Source organism: Argiope bruennichi, chromosome 4, assembly GCF_947563725.1.
Source record: "Argiope bruennichi chromosome 4, qqArgBrue1.1, whole genome shotgun sequence".
In the NCBI taxonomy this organism is placed as follows: Eukaryota; Metazoa; Arthropoda; class Arachnida; order Araneae; family Araneidae; genus Argiope; species Argiope bruennichi.
The window spans coordinates 109,525,136-109,547,366 of record NC_079154.1 but is presented as its reverse complement, the minus strand read 5'-3'; the positions used below and the strand labels follow the sequence as shown (position 1 = coordinate 109,547,366).

The window sequence follows — 22,231 nt, the reverse complement described above, 5'->3', positions numbered from 1 at the left end:
ACCCTGGGTAAGGATCAACTGACTGAAACCAAAATTTGAGACAGAGCTACAATTTGTAATTTGTAACTTAATACATGATTTTATAGTCACAAAACCACGTATTAAATTTCATATATGTAAGTCACCTCATTTACCTGCTTTTGAAAGTGCAAGCCCACAGCAAATCCATTGCTTCACAGATTTAGTTTCAAATTTCATAGGTATCTACACTTTAGATGTTAACTCTGTGTACCTAGAGCTAAATTTTATCAATTTAACTCTCTTCGTTTTGTAGATGTCGTGTTAACTTGTATTGGGACAGCCAAACAGGCAGAATTCCTGAATGGATTTCTCCCGAAATTTGATAGGAATTTATTAATTTGGAGTGAAGACTGTAAACTTAATTTGTCAATCTAACTCAAGGCATTTTTCAATTATCTTTATTGTGAATACACAAGATAGGCAGACATAATACCAAAAATATGTTTTTCGAACACGGAGAGATCTAGAATGTGGATAGTCATCAAAATCTTGTGTTTTAATTTTTTGACATTTATAATACTTTCACTATATTTCCTATACTAGAAAGTAAAAAAAAGCTGCAATCTTTTGCTGTGCTTGTTTCTCTCTCTGTATTTCTGTCTATGATTTGAAATAGCATTTCAGAAATTGTTTTTGGACAAACAATTGTTTGCAATATTTTTTATGCCCTTCCAATGTACTTTAAATACATCTAAATCCACACATAACCAATTAAAAGAAAATTATAATTTGCTGTAAAGAGTTTTTGAGCATTCTTTCTTTCCTACTATTGTTTCTAGCAATATATAAAAAAAGAAACAATGAAATGTAAATGACACTTACTTAGATTTCTTGCCTTATCTTAAAAGGAAATATACAAAATTAAAATGGTTTTTAAATAATATTATCTTCTTGCAGCAAAGCATTGTAAACTGAATTTAATCGATCTTTTTCATTATTATGAAAGTATCGTTAAAATGATTTGTTTTCGTATTTTTTTCCTAAACTCTTTTACAATTTACTTTTTATATTATTCTATATATATATATATATATATATATATATATATATATATATATATATATATATACATTATATTATTTTGTATAGGTCTTACAAATTTAATGAAACATATGGCTCTATATTATTTAGTTTTTTATAAGTGTTCTAAAAGTATATAAATTTTTTTTTTTCATTATAGTTGAACTATCAGATTAAAATAATTCTTGATTTAAATCCTTTTTGTCACAATGATATTTTTTAAAGAAAACCTGATAATTGAAACAACAAGTAGGATTTTGCTTGCTTGTTAAAAGCGAAGTATAAACTGTGACTATAAAAGAACATAATATAAATGCATCTCTTTTCCATTGATGTGTAAGTGAATAGAGAAATTAAACATTCTCCTAATGAAATTACTTTTTTTTCAGGTAGCACTTTTAGGCATACAAATTATCTGGACCAGAGATGGAGAAGAAGCTTTAACTTATGCCAGAGCCAGTAAGAAAATAATGAGTTTCACCAATAAAAAGTTTGGAGAAATCTTGAGAAAACTCATTGCTCAGACGACTCTTGATCTTTCAAAATTCGTTAGAGTGAAATATGAAACACTGATTACAATTCATGTTCATCAGAAAGACATTTTTGACGATTTGGTAAGAAAAGCTTATATTTATAAACGACTTTTTAAATTGTCATACATGTTTACACATTACATTAGATTAATTAAATCAGTTCGCAACTGTAATTTTTTTGTCAGATGTAAAGAGAATAAAGTCTTTATCAATTGTGTATCATAGTATTTGTGGTAAAAATTAATTTATTTTATGAGTAATTTTTTAAACAGTGTATTTTTAATCTTGTAGGTCAGAATGAAAATTAAGACACCAACTGATTTTGAATGGCTTAAACAGGCTCGCTTTTATTATTTTCTTGATGAAGGCATGTGCTTGGTTAAAATAACTGATGTGGATTTTATTTATCAAAATGAATTTCTTGGCTGTACTGATCGATTAGTTATAACTCCACTTACTGACAGGTAATAATTTAAATTCTATTTTCATATAAGATTAGATTATTTCCAAAGAAATTAAGTTAAGTAAATTACATTATTATTAAGAACAAAGTATAAACTGTGACTTTAAGTTAAGCACATTTTTTTAATTCTTATAAAAAACGACCTACAATATTTCAAATAATATATTTTACTTCTTTAAGGTTATTGCTTTTGTTAGTAAAAGTTCTTTAATAAAAATGGATCTTTATATAAAAATATAAGTAACATATCATCTGGATATACCATATATATAAATCATGTGGAATCAAAAGTTAAAGACCAAGAGGATTGGTTAATTTGCAACTAAGTTCCAACTTAAAATTTCGCAACTAAGTTTCAGTTGTAATCTTTGTTATTTCATGTGTACTAAAATAATATAATCAAAAATATAACTTTTTTTTTTTTTGTAAAACATATGATTAACATCTCAAATAATTCATTACATTTATAGAGAAGAGAATGTTTTAAAAGGAATCTGAAATAAATATTATTCATATTTTGCAAACACCTATCTTCTGGCCTCTTTCAAAACTCCGAAAAATTAAATCATGATATCATGATCCATCTAAATGAACCTAGTAATCTTAAATTGAAACCTTTAATTTTGAATTGTGATCAAAAGATCTAGATCAAGTAATTTCCAAAAAAGATTCAATAAATCATTATGTTTAAGAATGGCTCTAGAATAACCATCATACTCAGGAATGATTCTTAAATGTTAAATTTGATTTTTCTTTAAAGAGTCAAGTTTACCTTTTCATAATCATTTCTTCTTAAATAAGATAATTTATCTCCAATCTTCTTCTTTGAATGACTCTTAATGTAGAAAAAAGCAATCTCATATTTTTATTATTACATTTTTTCATTTCTTGTGATTAATTTATTGAAAAGTAAAATATATAATTATTATATATTTTATGTTTGTAAAGCAACCTGTTAATGTATTTGTTTAACTGTATTATGTAAATTATTGATTACCTTGTAAAAAACGATGAAGATGACTTTTATAATAAAAGATACAGCAATTTAAACTTAAGTAATACTCAAATGTTATCAAAAGTAAAAAGAATCATGTAGTTTCATAATATAAGAATTTAAATATCCATTATGATTTAAATGGTTATAATCATGAATCATTTGGTTCATCATATCATCATTCATTATCATCATAACCATTTGATTCACAGTTTTAGGATTGACAGTATACCTTCTTATCAAATTTTGAATCGAATCTATCAAATGGTTGACCATCTGCCAGTCCATCTATTTCTTCTCTGTATAAGAAAAAGCTTGAAAATTATAGTGTATAAAAATAACTAAAAAAAATAAAAAAAAATAGGAATGAAAAAAGAGAAAATTAATAATGAAAATATGAATCTGGTCTTTAGACTTTATTAAAGGTCTCCTTCGGGCTGGGATTCAGACCTCTTTAGTTTCTCATAACTCTACCTGCATAATATGCAATTATGATTTTTTTTTTTCCTCAAAAAAGAAAGATTGCCATTTACTCAACATAAAACAGATGAAATACTTTTTATACCTTCTCTCTCTCTCTTTTAAGAATTTCATTTAATATCTTCTGTCATGGTATTTAAAAAAACTAAACTATCTCAGCATAACTGAATTAAAACAAAATAAAAGAATGCATCTTATCTTTAAAATAAAGATGATATTTAAAAATTGTATTCTTTGTAATTGCATATTAAAAAATATATTTAAAAATTGTATAAAATTGTCTGCTCATATAGAATTTCTGTAATTTTTAAACATTATTATTGGTTTTTTTGTTGTTGATGTTTTTTTCAAATTTTGAATTCTTTTAGTGTAATCAGGGTAATACAACGCTATTTTACTTTCTCATATGCAAAGTATACCAAGAGAAAACACTTAAAACTGGAACTTAGAACTTTTACGAATCTCTATGTTTCAGATCTCTCTGAACACCAAAATCACATTTTACCATTATGTCTGTCTATCTATGAAAACGATAACTCAAAATACTCTTTGAGCTAGACGGATGAAATATAATAAAAAGACTTCACATCACATTTCTAGATTTTGTCCAAAATTTGGATAACATCCATTCAGGAGAAATCTATGTCTGGCTTCCAAGCACAATAGCTACAAAACACAAAAACACAAAGAGCTATATGAATAAAAATTTGGTACACAGTTTTAGGATCGACAGTATTCCTTCTTATCAAATTTTGAATCGAATCTATTAAAGGGTTGACCGTCTGCCAGTCCATACTTTTGAATGCATATAAACACAATAATTCAAACACGCGATGACTTAATTAAATGAAATTTGGTATGTGATCATTTGACTACAGTTATAATTTCTTGCCGAAATTTAATTTTAATCTTTTGGGAAAAAGATGTCCAAAAACATTCCATTTTCTGGTATTTGTGTATTAATTGCATACTAACGATTAATTGTAAAATTATCTCGCCGAATCCAGTAAAAACTCTACATGCACGCCAAATACAATTAATACAAAAGTATATTTTCTTTATATCTCTTTGAAGTACACAACCCTCAGGTGTGGAATGAAAATGAAAATTTAAGCATTTGTGTTTTTTACTTCCTTTTCCAAGATTAGTAATTTTATGCAGTGTGGAGGGGGGAGGGGGGATAAAACCTTTATTAGAGGGTATGAGAATAAGTTTTGGGGAGGCTACCCCTGCTAAATTATAATTCAAAGCGTTTCTTCGTGAAATATTTATTGACTGCTATTAATTTTTTATATTTATTACTTTTATTATCTTATGTTTTAGGTGTTATATAACATTAGCTCAAGCTTTGGGCATGAGCATGGGTGGTGCTCCTGCCGGTCCTGCTGGAACTGGTAAAACTGAAACTACAAAAGATATGGGAAAAGCCCTGGGAAAGTATGTTGTTGTATTTAATTGCTCTGATCAAATGGACTTCAGAGGTCTGGGCCGTATTTACAAAGGTAAATATATAATATAATTATTCTCAGTGTGTTATATATTTGCGGGAAATATATTTACATCTTAATAAGAAATAAATCATTAGTTTTTAAAGTATTTTATAATGGTTTTCTTTGATGAAAATTTATCTAAAACATTATCATCATTTGGAAAAATTATTTTTTGCATGAAATATGTTTTAGTCAGTAAGAATCCATCAAAAATGTATTGTTACAAACCTGCAATTTTGCTTCTCAGTACGAATAGTGTCATCGTAAGAAAGACCGTTTTACGGTGAGCCCTGTTCGGTGCTGATCGAGTGCCGCGTCAGTGATCTCAGAGCTTAGCGACAAACTTGGCGACCATAAGATATTGGCGACAAAAAGATATTGCTTGAACTTGGCGACTTGCCAACTTGGCGACAAAAAGATATTGCTAGAAATTTTGAAAAATGTAATGCTCCATCCAATAGGAACTACTGAGATACACCTGATTGACCCAGAAGGTTCCCATCTCCCGGGAACTATAAAAGGCCATCAGGCTCAAGCTGCAATGAACCAGAATCGTAGTCTTAGTCGTAGACAAATAACGAGTCGTCGCGAGGATAACGAAGCAACGGCGGAATAGTCCAATGTTGTGCGAGCTCAAGCGAGTGCTGAACTGCTGTGTTTTGAGTCCTGGTATTTATTGTAGAAGCAGCGTCGGTTCGTGTGTGGAGTAGCCAGTCGTGTAGTAGTGAGTCGGCAGTTAGATACAGCTAAAGCGAGGAGACAGTGGAGCATTTCAGCCGTTTGGAGAGACCGTAGAGTGAAGCTCCGAGGATCCCCTCTTCTGCTGCTGTGTTCGTCTCGGCTGTACATGTTGGTCGTCTTTGTATTAGTATCTTCGTGTCCAATAAACGGCGCTGTTTTCTACTAAAGGACTGTTTATTTCTGGATCGATCATCAAATCTTAAAAGAACCCCGACGAAGGAAGTAGAATCCGCAACAGTATTCTTATTTGAATGATCTTATGTTTTTACATTATTTCAAAGATTACCTTTCGTTTATTTTACAATTCAATGTCTGCCGAATAGTTGTAAGACAATTTTTATAATTAATTATTCTTGTATTGTATATTCTCATAAGCATTTACAAATAGCAAAATGTTTCAATTATAATATGATTCATTAGTATACTTTTCCTAATTATTTTTTATTTATTATTTTCCAAAAGAGAATTTAATAGTTTGCAATGAATTATTCAAATTTTGTAGATAATAAAACAACTTTAGCACATTAACAATAAAAGATTTTCTGTGGGGTTTTTTCATCCTATTATGTTCTCTAGATTTTTAATCAATAATAATAGGAAGGGATTAATGTGACATTAACATTTTGGCATTGAATTTAGCATTCTTTTACTTAGAAAATATGGGAAAGTTTTGACAAAAGCAGAAGCATTACTCTGATTATTGACATTTTAGGTATTTTAGTATCACTAGAATTTAATTCTCTTTTAATCATTGTAGTATAAAATTAACTTACTTTTGTCTAGGTCTTGCTCAGTCTGGTTCATGGGGTTGCTTCGATGAATTTAATAGAATTGAATTACCTGTTTTATCCGTGGCTGCTCAACAAATTTCCATTGTGTTATCTGCTAGAAAAGAAAAGCAAGAAGAGTTTGTTTTCTCTGATGGTGATATTCTTGGATTGAATCCTGAATTTGGATTATTTATCACAATGGTATTGTAATTAACTGAGTTTTAAAAAAACAGTAACCAACTTTAATTTATTTATAAATTTTTTTAAATGGTATTTATAAAATATACATAAAGTTTTCATTTATTCCATCGAAATTCCATAGTTCCATATTTAAATATATTTATTAATTTATTTTTTCCAGTTAAATGTAATGTAAAAAAATATTTAAATTGTTTTATAAATAATGTACAAAATTTAATCAAATTTAATTATAACAAATCTTATCATCTAAAATTAAAGCTCTTTGTATATCTATATCAGTTTTTATTAGGATCATCTAATGAATAACATGGCATGTTAAAATTGTAATCAGTATTCTAGGAAGATGGAACTTGAATACTTAATTCTTAAAAATGGATTGTGAAGGTATGTCAAGAAAATGTAATTGGGCTTGATATAAGGGTGATTTTTTATTACTTCAGGCATGGGACAAAGTGAGATTTTGATGGGGAATAACTTAATGAAAAAGATGCCTAATACATGCTTCAATGATTATGATGGCAATTTTATTTCTTTAGAATATTTCAATTTTGTAGATAATTGTGCACTTCCAATTAGCCAAAAGTAATCAAATGTCATTATTGACAAAATACATAGTACACTCTAGAAGTTTTACCATATTGTAAATGATATTCTTTTTCAAAAGGTCATGTTTAACAAAATTAAGCCAAATGTCATTACAAATAGAATATGTCAACATTGAAAACTTGCAGCACTGGTAGAAAACACTTTTTATGCTGCTGTCATTTTGTTTATTTCCTTTATTGTATTTCCAAACATCAATCGAATTGATTGTTTGTTCGGTAACTCTAAAACAAGAATTAGTCAGTTGAATCAACAACATTAAAACCAACACAACTGAACATTGCTTTTTTAAAAATTTTATGTCAAATGATTTTATTAAAATAACAGTATTTTATAAAATTCATGCCTAGGAGTTTGTAGGAATATTAGGGGCAAAATATAATTAATGATTTCAGAATTATATTACTAAAATAAAGTAAGTACTCATAACATGATAAATGAACATTATAATTTGAAAGTAATTGAACTATACAAAGCTCATCCAAAAAGTAAATTTCCGAATAGTTATATACAAAATGAAAAGATAATTGCATACTAATGTTATAGAAATCTGCTGTCAGGGATAAGGTACAATATCAAACAAAAATATGTTAATATAGTAGGTTCTTCCGTATTTATTTGACATACAATAACCAAAACAATAGATGTTTCGTGACAATTTCAGGTAACAAACATAAAGTCATGATTTTTTATGATATGTTCTGTTCTGTTTGGCATCATTAAAAGATAAATATCTTCTTTTTACTTTCTTCTATATTTATATTCAAAAGGAAAATATTGCTATCGTCAGGACATTCAAACTCACGATTTCTGACGAATCTAAATATGTGAGACCTCTTTTATTCTGAAAAACTCTTTTTTTTTTTTTTTTTTTTACTATGTCCTACTACATGTAAATACAGTAATTCAAAAACACTTCAAGCCTGATACTTGAAATTTTTTATGTGGTTATTACACTAAATTCATCGATTTTTATCAAATTTTGAATGAAATCCGTTCAGAGGAAAGTTGCTTGTTGGTTCGAATACAAATAAATACGAAAAGTAATTAATTATATGTATAAAATTTAGCATTTGGTTTTAGCATGCGAAGTGTAGATCCTTATCAAATTTTGAATTAAATTGGTCTATATATTAACCGTCTGAGGTTTTTGTACATTTGCAATAAAATTGTAAACGCGATAACTCAAAAATGCGATGATGTAGATAAAATGAAATTTTGTATCTTTTACTACAATTGTTGTACTGTATCAAATTTTGGTTTCAATTGGGTGAAGAAAAGTCTTCTAAAAAGCATATTTTGCTGCTTTTAAACGCTTTGGACGCTACGAATCACAAAATGTTATCAGCGGGATCCTGAAAATAAAAATCTGAAATCTCATGGCATTCACAGACTTGCTTGATATTCGCAGTTTTTATGCGGGAGAGAAAAGGAATAGCATCTTTATTATAGAAAAGGCGAGATTCTAGAAATTTTTGAGGTGGCATCCCTCTAATTTTTCTCCTGATTTAGGAGTGATGAATTAAACACCTTAATTATAGCATTATTCATATTCGACGATGTTGGTAAGATGGTTTTAATGAAGTTGTTTAGGATACCCTTTAATCAGCTGAATATAATTGTTCTTGTAATTAGCATTAGGTATCTTAAAAAATAGTTTTTATGTATGCTGGAAATCATACAATTTTCTCATCAGTGTTGCGTTACTTATGATTTTTAAAATTTTATTTTAGAATCCTGGCTATGCTGGTAGACAAGAATTACCAGAAAATCTAAAAGTAATGTTTCGAAGTGTAGCAATGATGGTTCCTGACAGACAGGTACGATATCATTATAACAATTCATCAATTCATTTTGATTTTGAAAAATGGTTGATTGTGTCAAGATACTTTTTACTTTTTTCTAACAATTATTCATATAAATATAAATATTACATAATTTATTTTCCTCCTACGAAAATTTTTTATGGTTTATTCTGAAATCTCCCAAATTTACAACTAGTTAAAAGAGAGTGTTAAATATTTGTTGCAATTTGTTTATTCTCAAATATTTCATAATTTTTATTCTATTATTATTATTTTTATATTCATAAAAATTTATAACTTTTTAATTTTTGTTGTATGGTCACATTTAAAAAATGTATTCTTTTGCTTGATATTATTTGTTTGTTTACGTTTTGCCCCAAAATGTTATGATTTGTTACATTTTTAATAGATTTGAGAGTCTGAAATTCTACGCATAAAATCAAAACTATTTAGTTGGTAACAGAAATCATAAGCCTTTATGAAGAAAATATTTGAAATCATTTTAGTTATTTTTCTAAATAAGTAAATTTAAGTATTAAATATAATTAGTTTAAATATTATGATAAATTTTAATAGATTTTAATTAATCAGACTATCTATTTTTTTCCTAGTTTTTAATAAACATATTTAAACACCTATTATGTTATTTCTGGTGATTATTGAATGTTGTAAATATCCTTTTTATTTACAGATCATTATGCGAGTAAAACTTGCCAGTTGCGGTTTCCAAGAAAACAGTATTCTTGCAAGGAAGTTTTTTGTATTATATAAACTTTGTGAGGAGCAGCTTACAAAACAGGTTTTTTTGAATAAATATATATTTTTTTTACACTTTTTTAATTGCACTTTTATTCAAAGTGTGCAGGAGCATCATTACATATTGAATATATATATACTTAAGAAGTTTATAAATTATACCTATTACCTATTAATTATCAATTATTATAGGTCCATTATGATTTTGGATTAAGAAACATTTTGTCTGTGTTGCGAACACTTGGAGCTCAAAAGCGTTCCAGACCAGAAGAAAGTGAATCATCCATCGTGATGAGCGTACTTAGTTCTATGAATCTTTCTAAATTGGTAAAAACTTTTTGTTTTAATAAACTGTGAATTGTAATAATGAATAAGTATACTCAATTCAAGAACAATTTGTTTAAACATTTTTTTACTATCTGTAGTTAAAATTTATTAAATTTCAGAGCTTTTTTTTTTTTTTTCCCCTTCTATTCTACAATTACCCATCATTCATTTTTTCTAATATTTTTTAATCCTTTACCCTTCTTTTCCAGCTTAGAATATCTCGGGGTTTTGTTTGTGTATGCACTTTTTAGGGTATGAAAGGCGAAAAGAAAAAATAATGTTATCTAAAACTTTAACTTCGAGGCTTTAATTTCAAACTCCTGAGTTCGAAGAAAAAGTTTTTAGAACTATGTCTGCAGGTCTATCTGCGTGCAAGATGCTGGGAACTGGAAATGAGTGAGAATTGGTTTACGGTCTTTATTCTACATTTACAGATTTCCACTTTTCACTCGATTACATGTGAACACGGTAATTTTAAAACTCAATAAGCTAAAGAATAAAATTTTACCTTATAGTTTTCTGATCAGGGTTGCAGATATGTATCACATTTTTGGTAATATACAATTATGAATTGACTGTTACTCTGCTATTCACATACATTGGCTTCCAAAAGTGTTCGCACAACTTTTAAAAAGTGAAGGAAGAACGCCGTAACTTGAAACTGAATTCGTATATGTAGTTCAGTATTTTTTTCTTATCCTCTCCGCATTATTTAAAAAAAAAAAAAAAAAAAAAAAACGATTTTATTTATGTAATTTTATTTTTGTAATGAATAGAAAATGCCGAGAGACAGAAATAAAATGCGTCGCAGAAATTATTGTAAATCGAATTTTTTTGAATAAGTTTTAAATTAGAATTATTGTGTGTCACATTTTTTTTTCTATTTTTTTTTCATTTTGGTGGTATTTAAAAAAATAATTTGACTTTAACTATCTTAATTCTTACTTTCCTATGTTCCATTAATTATTTAAAATCTACTCATAATTGTAAAGAAACAAAGGCAGCATTTGAAAAATGATTATTTTCATCATTGTAGTGTTAATTATTCCGGTTTATCACCTGCATGCAATTGGCATTCGGCACAGAATCGTACATTTATCCCATTCTAAAATGCAGTATATGTTAAAAAATTTTAAGAAGGAATCTAAATTCAAAACAAGGCAAAGAAAGATCAAACCAAAGATCTTACCAAATTACCATCTTGTGTAATAAGAGACTTGTAGTTTTTAAAACAAATGTGAAAAATCCACATTTGAGTTCTGTAAAGATTTCTGCAAATTTTACTAAAAGGATTTCTACATCCATTTTAACTGAAACAGGTTTGATAAATGCCGAAATTAGCTAAATTACGTGATCATTTAGCTCAGAGGGGAAATAATTTGTTAGGGCAAAAATTGATAGCTTGGACTTTGTTTTGAGAATTCAATGATAAATAAGCTTGAAATGCATTGAAATCAAATCTTATTCTTAAAACAAATTTAAAGTTTTCGGTTTTGATGGACATATGATTGCATGAAGAAGAAAAAAAATAATAAAAATTAAAGTTGTAATAGTAAAACATATTGTACAGGGTTTTTATTTATTTATTTTAGTTGGCAATGCATGTCAGCATCAAGATTAGATAATTTGGTATTTATTGATGGAATAATAGACCATGGTTTTTGTTTCAATATTTTAAAAGATAATATAAAATTATAAGTCAAAAATTTGGATATCTTTATTAGGATAACAATCCTAAATACGCTGTTCTGAACGTTCGACTCTTGCATCTCTGCAATTTTGCACAAAATCTGAAAATACCTTATCAGTCGCCAGATTTGGAGAAAACTTCAAGCTAGAGTGTGAAAACACAATATTAATAGGAAACCCGAACTAAAAATAATACGGATGAATGAAGAAATATTGATGTAGAAATAACAACAACAACAACAAAAAATTAGTGTCTCCTATGCCCAAAAGTTTAAAAGCTTCTGCGAATGTTGCAACACATCTTACTAATTCATGGAAGTATCACAATATTTCTTAATATGCATCCATCTCTTTTAAACGTGTGAAGACTAAAGAAAATGAAAAGTTGTGAACTAACATTTTTGCTTCTTTTTAATAACTGATTTTTTTTTAAAGTTTTTGCACATTTTAAGATATATAATAAAATTTTATTATGAAACTGCTATAGAGTTTTAAAAATCTAATTCTGAAATATTAAATTTTACTAATGAATAGAGCAGTATTTCATTAATTATTGCTATATAAATATTTTCATTGCGAATACTTTAGAGAGCCACTTTATATATGAATGCTGATAGTAAGTATCACTGTAACGCAAAGTTACAGTGATTTAGATAAATGTATTTAATTTTGTAACCCCAAGTGAAAAATTTAGATTAAACTATAAATTCCATTAGTTGACAAGAATATTTTCAATACTGATATCTAGTTTTCTTCTTTGTAATAAGACATGCCTTATTGTGTTAGTATTCGCGAAAGTTGGTAAGAGAACATTGCTGCTCTTGACGTCAGTTATCATATACTCAGAAACAGCCTTAGAAGGAATGGAGCACGATTAAAAAGAAGAAGCAAAATTTCAGTCTACATTTTTTTTTCTTCCAAATTGTAGGAATCTAAAGATTTGGAATTACATAAACATAGGTGTGTTCTCCCCTCTACCTTCTGGTATTCTTACTCCATATGACATGTTATATACTTCGTAGTATAAGGAAGACTGCTACGTAAGCAATTCTTTTTTACTATTAAGGAACAAAAAGTTTTTTTTGAAAAATTCGAATTTTGATGACAAGAATACAAAACATATTTTATTTCTCGAAAACGTCACTGTTACATTTTAAAAAAACATTTATCAGTTATAATTTTTATGGATCCACGAACAAACAGGCCGATAGACAATTAATGCTTTGATAGATTTGTCCAAAATATAATATGGATATATAGTTATGATGATAAATAATATGCTACATTTTACCTTTCTAGCTCGTTTTTTTTTTTTTTTTCAGTTATCATACCCACATGTAAATGAATGAAGAGATGGATTTCATTTGAAAATCGATCGGTATCTGCAATTTTGGTTCTATAAATTCCGTATATTAAAAAACAATTGAATCTTTTAGCTTAATTTTGCATCCTTTTTAAAAATGTATGAAGAACATTTGCTCTACTAAATCCATCCCTAGTTGCCTGAGAAGCAATAACTTTTGGATGTGGGGATCTATAAGTGCTGAACCTAATTGAGAACAAAACTCCAATCAATTACAGGCCTGCCCTGCATGTACTTGTCGTGCTGATACATGAATTATGGAATTTGGTGCTTCCTGTATAACAATTTCTAAGAAGTCAGGCTCTTGGAATGAGTTGGGTGATGTTAGTGTATGAAAAAGTCAAAGATAGAACTTGCTGCTAATTGTCTCTCTTTAAAGAATTTTTTTTTTGTCTATGTATATATATTTTTTATTTCAATTCATTTTTCAATTCTCTCTGAACTTTAGGTTGATGAAGACGAACCTTTATTTGAAAGTCTTATCAATGATCTTTTCCCTGGCATTACCAAAGAAGCAGTGGAATATGAAGAGCTGCAAGTTGCTATCGCTCGTCAAGTTAAGGCAGCTAATTTAATTAATCATCCACCTTGGAATTTAAAAGTTATCCAGGTATGTATTTATTGGAAATTAGTTGTTAAAACTTGAGAAGACTTGCAATATGCTTATCACTTCTGAATTTTATTAAATTTATTATATTTTAAGAACATTTTTGTTTGACTACTTTCTAAAGAATTTATTCATACTCGGAGGATATAATTGATTTCATTCCCATTGTATATTTTTCGAAAATTATGTTTGCCATGTATACAGTTCTGTTCACTATTAGCAATATCTAAAAAATTCAAATAGTGAAAAACTTTCATTTTATATTATGGCTACATTATTTTAAAGTTACAATCTTTTTTTCTAAGAATGTGTTTTGTCATTCATAAATTTTATTCTTGGAGAAAAATTATCATAGTAAATGAAATAGATGTGATTTGTATTTATAATATGTTGGTTTCATATTAATTATTTTTTAATATTTGTTTATTTGTTCAAATCAGTTGGAGGATTTTTACCTAAACTGTTTCTTAATTTACTTATTTATGGCATAATTTTTAAACTTTGCATTTGTTAAATTATTTGCACTTAGTATCGATTATAAAAAAAACTATGTTGAATATATTCTCTCTTTAAATAAATTTAAACTTTCAGAATTCCTCTTAGTATTATACTCAATATTAACTTTTTATAGTTCAATTTTTTTCTTTTCTTTTTCTTTATTATTATTATTATTTAGTTGTATGAAACTCAAATGGTACGGCATGGTATGATGGCTCTTGGCCCCAGTGGTGCTGGGAAGACATGTTGTATCAGAATCCTTATGAGAGCCATGACAGACTGTGGAGCTCCACACAAAGAAATGAGGATGAATCCTAAAGCAATTACAGCATCTCAGATGTTTGGCCGCTTAGATGTTGCAACAAATGACTGGACTGATGGTATATTTTCTACTTTATGGCGAAGAACTTTGAAAGCCAAAAAAGGTACTTAAGTTCATAAATCAAGATTTCAAAAATTATATTTCTTAAGAATAGTTTGGTGGCGTTTTATTACTTCCTATTGAAAAGAAACAGTAATTGAAAATTACTAAAAGTCATTCCATACATCAATTTACCTCAAAGTTATTTGTTAAATTGGTACTGAAGCATCAGTGGGACTTGAGGAGGATTGAAGTAAGTTATGAGATATGGTTACAGTTGCAATATGAAGTCTATGGAATTTTGTCTAGATATATTCAGAATTCTGGACTTTTTTTACTTTCACAAATTTAGAATTTCCTGATTTGTAAAATATACTCAATATATTTCTCAAATTTTCTTTTAGAGCAAATCTATTAATGAAAATTTTCTATTATTATAAAAATATATCTGTAAAAATCTAATATTATATTAATCAAATTATATAAGATGAGATTGCAAATATCCTAGAATATTTAGGATTTAAATGCTTCAGATCTCTCTCAGATTAAATGCTCAAACTTCTCACACAAAAATGTGTGAGAAATTTGTAGGCTTGGAAGTCCTCCTGATAAATCTATTAAGAATAATTTTTAAGTCTGGCAATATTTTATATATAATTTATTGAATAGTTAGATAGTTTAACAATTCTTTGCTTTCTACTAGCTATTACCTTTATTTTAGCTGTTCTTCATCATTAACCATTGTTAATAATATATATATATAATACGTGAAACCCATTGTCTGTGTCAAAAAGTTCTTAGAAATCATCTTGAATTTTCATCTTTTAACAAAAAAAATGCAAATGCGCTATTTCTCACATTAAATATCCACCCATCAAAGAAATACTGCTATAATTTTACAAAAATTTTGTAATTTGTGGTAATTAGCTGTTTAAAAATGTGTTGTGCTTGTGTTTGTCATACTAAACTCTGGATTATTTGGCAGACTTTTAATCTGAGTAGTTTTTTAGAAATAGCCAAAAATTTTCAGAATGGCATGATTTTCTCTTTCTTGGGGGACATTTCAACTTTACAAATGGATTTCTCGCAGGAATTTAAAAAATTGCTAAAACAAAGCAGAAAACAAAAGACTTTCTAAATAGGATGGAAACAAAACTTTCAATGCTATTTTAGATTCAATATCCCCTCAGGAGTGCACCTTTTTTAGATGAGTATTGGGGTCCTAATCCCGAGGTTCCCATGGATTTTTTTACTGTTCTCTATTAATCCTACTTTGTACTATGCTCTGTCATCCTTCAACGGCAAGTCAATGAGCTCCCCAAGAGGAAGCTATAGCCATTCTGTTTATTTTTTACTTCTCATGGACAGCCAAAAACCCCATATATTGGTCATGAGTAGCAACCCATTACACAAGTGGTACTTTTCGGTCCATGGTGTATCAAGCGGCTGATATACCAGTTGCTTCGCTGGTCTATTCAAGGGGATCGAGCGAAGAAAGATTCACTTCTTGGATTTTGCATTAAGGGTGGTCCCTTTCTTGAAAGTGGGGGGTGGGGGCTCTCAACTTATAGGTTCTGGGTAGAGCCTCTAAATTGTAGCAGTAGCAGGGCCGCGACTATAGATTCCCAAAATCTGCAACTGCCATTCTTTAAATTTAATATATTTCTTTTCCTTTTTTTTTTTTAGATGAACATATATGGCTAATATTAGATGGCCCAGTTGATGCAATTTGGATCGAAAATCTGAACTCTGTATTGGATGACAATAAAACTTTAACTTTGGCAAATGGAGATCGTATTCCAATGTCTCCAACTTGCAAAATTATTTTTGAGCCACATAATATTGATAATGCTTCTCCAGCAACTGTATCTAGAAATGGGATGGTTTATATGAGCTCTTCTGGTCTACTTTGGGAACCCATCCTCGAAGTAAGTTAAATTTCTTATAAATTAATTTAGTTACATTTAGTTCATTGTATTCATATGTAATAAAGTTAATAAGTTTTTTTCCAGATAATGTTAAGTATTATTTTATGATACATACAACTCAATAAAAAATAATTGTTGAACTTGAAAGAAAAATATGAAAAGTTTACTGATGAAATAAGCTACACTGGAAAAACGAAATCTGTTTAATGCAGTGATAAGAGCTTTTCTCATTTTCTCTTTCTCATGCTAATCTATTTCCAATGTAAGATTTTGTATTTATTTCTTTTTGTGACATAATCATATTTGCTCAGTGTGATAGTTTATTAATTTCAAGCATGTCATTTTGGACCAATTATAAATGCCCTTCTCTTTAATAAATGTCTCTCTAGTAAATGTCCTTAATTATACCTTACATTGGAAATAAATTAGCATTGATGGAAAAGAACCTAATACATGATGTAGAAGAAAATAAAAATTTGATTTCCTATTTTTTATTTTTTTACAATGTGTAGTGAAGAATATTGAATCTCTTATTTTCAAAATTTCAGCACTTTGCTATATTTTTATAAAGAGAAATTGTGTGAATTTGTATGAAAAATTTTAGAACTGCTGAAGTAAAATCTGTATTCAAGTGATCATAAGCTATCACATACTCATGATATTAACCTTAATATTATTGATAATTAGACTTTGGAATTTATGATTTTTTATACAAATATATATAGGAAAGAAAAAGTCAGTTGCGAAATAATATTGCATGGTTATAAAATTATCTTATGCATGTATTGATGATTAGAAATCCTGAAATCAAAATGTCATTTTATCTGTTCACCATCATAAAGAAACGTCGCTAATGACACTGCAAAGGAAAATGTGTAAAGCTAAATGTATAATCCTCCACAATGACTGTGATAGTATATAAATGGAAATCTTCATTCCAAAAATCAATGTTGAACACAGCATTATTGATTTTTAATATTTCAGAAAATTATGTTTTCCCTCTTGAATGTTCTGACTTTAAAAACAGTTTTCATTAAATTTTTTTTATTAATTCATTTGTATCTGTCTTCATTTTTTATGATGCAGTTATAATAGTAATCAGACCATTTTTTTTTTGTAATGTAGCCTTTATTATGCATTTTACAGAACAAAAAAAAAGGAAACTATCACATTTTAATTTGTAGATAGATGTGTCATTTATGATATGTTACATTTCATTGATTTTGAACAAACAGCTCATCAAATAAATATGAAAAAATTTGGATGTTCAGTATTTGGGCTGTCCCCTAACTTTTCTGTGATTAGTTAATATCTTAAATGACTGGTCATACACCTATGTTACTTGGATGCCATTGTAATAAAAACTATTTTATATGAAAATTAATTTAGCTTTAATATTCATACAATGTGCATTATATTTTTTAAAAAATTTAATGATAATCACATATTTTACTTACAGGGCTGGCTTAGTTTACGTTCACCTGCTGAAGCAACTATATTAAGAGGTCTTTTTGGAAAAGTTTTTGCACCTTTATGCCAGTATGTATTGTTATCTTTAATTCCCAAAATGGAATTACTTGAATGCAACTATATAAAACAAGTAAGTGAATGGTTTCTAAAATTATTTTTATTGTATTGGAATTAAATGTGAAATAATGATACTTAAAAAAATAATTTTAGAGTGTAATACTGTTTTTTTTATATGAATATTTTACATATGTATAGCAATTCATTTCACTTAATAATTATAATTCTTTCTAATGAAATAAAATCATTCCTTTTGGATTTGTTTTCTTCTGAAAAATAGATTAATCTTTTTTCTATTATTAGAATGATGGAATAGAAAAAATAATTTATAATAGTAGAGGAGACCGGGGCAGGTTCATACCACTTTTGATTATGATTTTTTTTTTTTTTTTTGGTGATGATTAAATATCTGATATGTATTCCAACACATTCTTACATTACTATTGGTTCAAAATTTTAGCGACGAAAATTTTGAAATTTTTTTATTTTCAATTAATAGTTTCACTAATATAAAATCATTAACTTCCGGATCTTTTACTAAATTCAAATAATCCGAGTCCTCACTCAAATCACAGTTGATATCAAAAACGTCTTTATCGGGAGACACCCATTCTTCTTCACTTCTTCACCATTCAGAATGAAAGATTTGTCATTTGAATTTCCTTTTCTTTCTATGCATTTCACCTTTTGCCACTTTCCCAATTTTTAGCTTGCCTTCTTCAATTTGTTTATTGTATACGACTTTTGTCTTGGTTTTCACAGTTGTTTTTAATCCTTTTATCATAGCAGCTTGTTTTTTTTTTGGTTGAAGTGCATCTTTCACTGGGGTATCTGTCAGAATAATTGCCTGCCTCTTCCTTTATCCTTTTCATATTTCTCGTCTTGTACCAGCCTTTGATAATGGCCATGTTCTTCCAACGGTGAAACAGTGTGTGGGTTTAAAACTTTAGGATCTGAGGATGATTAACCTGTAGTAGTTGAGTGTCATTTCTTTCATACTCTGCTACGGAAGTTTCGTCGGGGTCAATAGGCATCAGATTAGATCAAATGCAATTCGGAAACGAAGAGTCACTGAGATACGTTAGATGTGGCTTACAGATGGTCCATTGCGTAATTTGGAAGAAATTCCAGAAAGAGAAATATGTCTGGATTCAGTAGACTTATTCCAGCAGCTGCAAAGACAGGAGACTCGATTCCATAGAAGAACCGCCTTGTAAGGGTTTCTGGTGCACGTTAAATCCGTCGGAACCAAGTGTTCTCCCACTGTTGTGGTGTGAAAGTTTGGAGGGGGGGGGAGTGTCAGCTCAGGTGTCGTCCCCGTTGTCTGACCGTGATTCAAAATTAAGAAGTCCATACCCAAATAGCTCTAGTGTTGCTTTCAAACAAGACGTTAATATAACTAAACTTCCATGAAGCAAGCACTTTCCGTTTTAATGAAAGAGCAAACTGGTAAGTAAATTTGTGTACTTCTTTCAGATTGAGACCAAAATAAACATCTCGGGCTCGTTTTACATATTCTGTGAGATAAGCTTCCTCTTGACAGCTGAAAAAGTTTCGTGTTACCAGGTAGCTGATAGGCACTCCTGGTTTCTGAAAATTTTTGATAGTAGCGTTTTAGGGAAAGCAAAGGTATCCCATACTTTTAGCAGCCTTTAAATACGACAATTCTTTATGAAGTATCTCTTTTACTGCTTCAAAAATAGTCTCCCGAGAGTTGAAGCTCGATTTGTCGTACTATTTCTGTTTCTAACCATGACTCTAAAAAAAATATTAATCGTCGGTATCATTCAAAACACAAGGGCAACCTGCCCCACCTGGTCTGGTGCCAACATACCCCATCATGCCATTTGTATTTTGATTCCATTTTTTTTTTCAAAAATATTAAATTTGTTAAGATATAAACTCATGAATACGCTCATGAACATCAAAATACTAAATGTATCATGCAATAAACTTCATTGCTAATATTGTATACTCTAGAAGAAAATCAAGTGAGTGGTAAATAATTACTTTTCAAGCAAAAAATAATAATTTGACCCCTAGTGTTTATAGATTCATAAGAAACTGATTTAAAACTTCTGAGCGTATGAAGTCGTAGTTCCTGTTAACTCTGTTCCCACTTCTACTGCCATTTAGGGATTTTTAACAGCGCTGTTAGCCGAGTGCCAATTTATCCCTGGTACCAACTAGCCCCGGGTATTCCCTACTGTGTATATTTAAATAAACTGAAGAACAAATTCCATTTTTGTTGTTGTTGTTGTTGAATAAAAAAAATAAGTGGAAGGGGATGTTTAAACATATAAATTGCACTACATGTTTGAAAAAATAACTGAATTTTCGAAATATCAAATCCTTTAAATATTCACAGCTATTTAATTTGATGTTTAGATAACATTTTTAATTAAAATATACTTAAAACTTTTTTCCTTTTTTCAGGCAATGGATTTATTGGATGGATTGTTGCCAACTGATAGTGATATAAGTAATGTTCATTACGAAAGAATTTTCATTTTTGCTTTGATGTGGTCTTTTGGAGCTCTTCTAGAATTGGAAGATCGTAGTAAAATGGAAGCATTTCTTGTAAAGCATAAACCTAAACTTGATTTGCCTAAAAGAGTTCCAGCTGCAAAAGAAACCATATTTGAATATCTTGTTGATTCTGAAGGTATATGATTTTATCGAAATAATGGACAATGTGCATAAGTTTTTGGTACATTTGTGAGGTAATATAATTGAGACATGCTTAAAAATTTATATTCACTGAAAAATTGTTCTGTACAGTCATTGGAAGACAGACCTTTGGACAATTAGACCAGTTGTAGTTACCATATTAATGTATATTTCGGACAGCTGGACAGACACTTTCTCTGAACGAAGTTTGCTCAAAATTTAATAGGAATCTACAAATTTCCTGCAAATAGCGTAATCCAAATTTCATCTGTATAGCTCAAAACATTTTTGAGTTATCTTTGTCGCAGAAAAACGGACATTTTTCTAAAATGTATAACTTCATATACGAGAAAGTAAAATAATTTGTCTTCAATACTTCTCCAGTCGGGCCCTGATATCACACCCAAAAAAGCAAAACAATTTGACAATTTTATGTTTAATTTTATATTTTCTATGTTATCTGTTTATTTCTAGGTAATTGGTTGCATTGGTCCAATCGTGTTGAGGAATATATATATCCAACAGACAGTGTGCCTACATTTTCGTCGATTCTTGTTCCAAATGTTGATAATGTCAGAACAAATTTCCTTATTGATACCATAGCAAAACAACAAAAGGTAACACATTGCAATTATATTTTAAGTTTAATTACTTATGAAAAATAATTTTAGACAATTATACTTATATTATGTTTGTATATAAATGTATCATATAAAGTTTTTTTAAATCTATTTATTTGTTTCCTGCTATTTTGTTAATAATTGTTTTTCTTTATTTTTGATATATAGTCTGTGCTATTGATTGGGGAGCAGGGAACTGCAAAAACTGTGATGATCAAAGGTTATTTGAATTCTGCAGATCCTGAAGAATATACATGGAAAAACCTAAGTTTTTCATCTGCCACAACACCAGAGATGTTCCAAGTACATTTAAAATTTTCTTGTTGAATGAAAATTTTCTCTATAGAAAGGAGTAATTTCAGCTGAATTAGTGTGTCATATTTAAAATGTGGATTTCAGTTGTTTATACTTGTATGCAATATGGTGAATAGTTCCTTTAATGTTTGAATACAATGCTAATAAGTAATAAATAAATGCAGTATGATTTTGATTTGAGTAAATTTTATTTTCATGTTGGGTCTTTTAGAATTTTTATGTAATAACAATTCATTTTATTTAAATCTATTTCTTTTCTAGATGGCAGCTAGGCAAGTATTAAATAACTGTAAACAAGCAAATAAATAAATAAAAATAAGAAGCATTTTTCAGAGAGGTTTTTCTATTACTATATACTGCAAAATTATTCGAATATTTATCAAAGCAATTTTAGTGTGTTTATAAATCTGGTTTTCAAGTTATTCATTTTACCAACTTCCTCTTTGATT

The 22,231-nt window shown here is 28.7% G+C and overlaps 1 protein-coding gene across 5 annotated transcripts in view; it reads left to right on the top strand.

The window, feature by feature from the left end:
* LOC129965390 (dynein axonemal heavy chain 8-like) overlaps positions 1–22,231 on the top strand; it is a 94,517-nt gene that overhangs the window by 16,186 nt on the left and 56,100 nt on the right. For all 5 annotated transcript variants that reach the window (XM_056079229.1, XM_056079230.1, XM_056079228.1 and 2 more), the window contains exons 13-26: positions 1,431–1,655; positions 1,866–2,038; positions 4,835–5,013; positions 6,526–6,713; positions 9,050–9,136; positions 9,813–9,920; positions 10,070–10,204; positions 13,705–13,866; positions 14,540–14,786; positions 16,409–16,650; positions 18,110–18,250; positions 20,614–20,842; positions 21,322–21,464; positions 21,636–21,770. In XM_056079229.1, the coding sequence (XP_055935204.1) occupies positions 1,431–1,655; positions 1,866–2,038; positions 4,835–5,013; positions 6,526–6,713; positions 9,050–9,136; positions 9,813–9,920; positions 10,070–10,204; positions 13,705–13,866; positions 14,540–14,786; positions 16,409–16,650; positions 18,110–18,250; positions 20,614–20,842; positions 21,322–21,464; positions 21,636–21,770 (2,394 nt within the window). The remainder of the gene's footprint in view (positions 1–1,430; positions 1,656–1,865; positions 2,039–4,834; positions 5,014–6,525; positions 6,714–9,049; positions 9,137–9,812; positions 9,921–10,069; positions 10,205–13,704; positions 13,867–14,539; positions 14,787–16,408; positions 16,651–18,109; positions 18,251–20,613; positions 20,843–21,321; positions 21,465–21,635; positions 21,771–22,231) is intronic.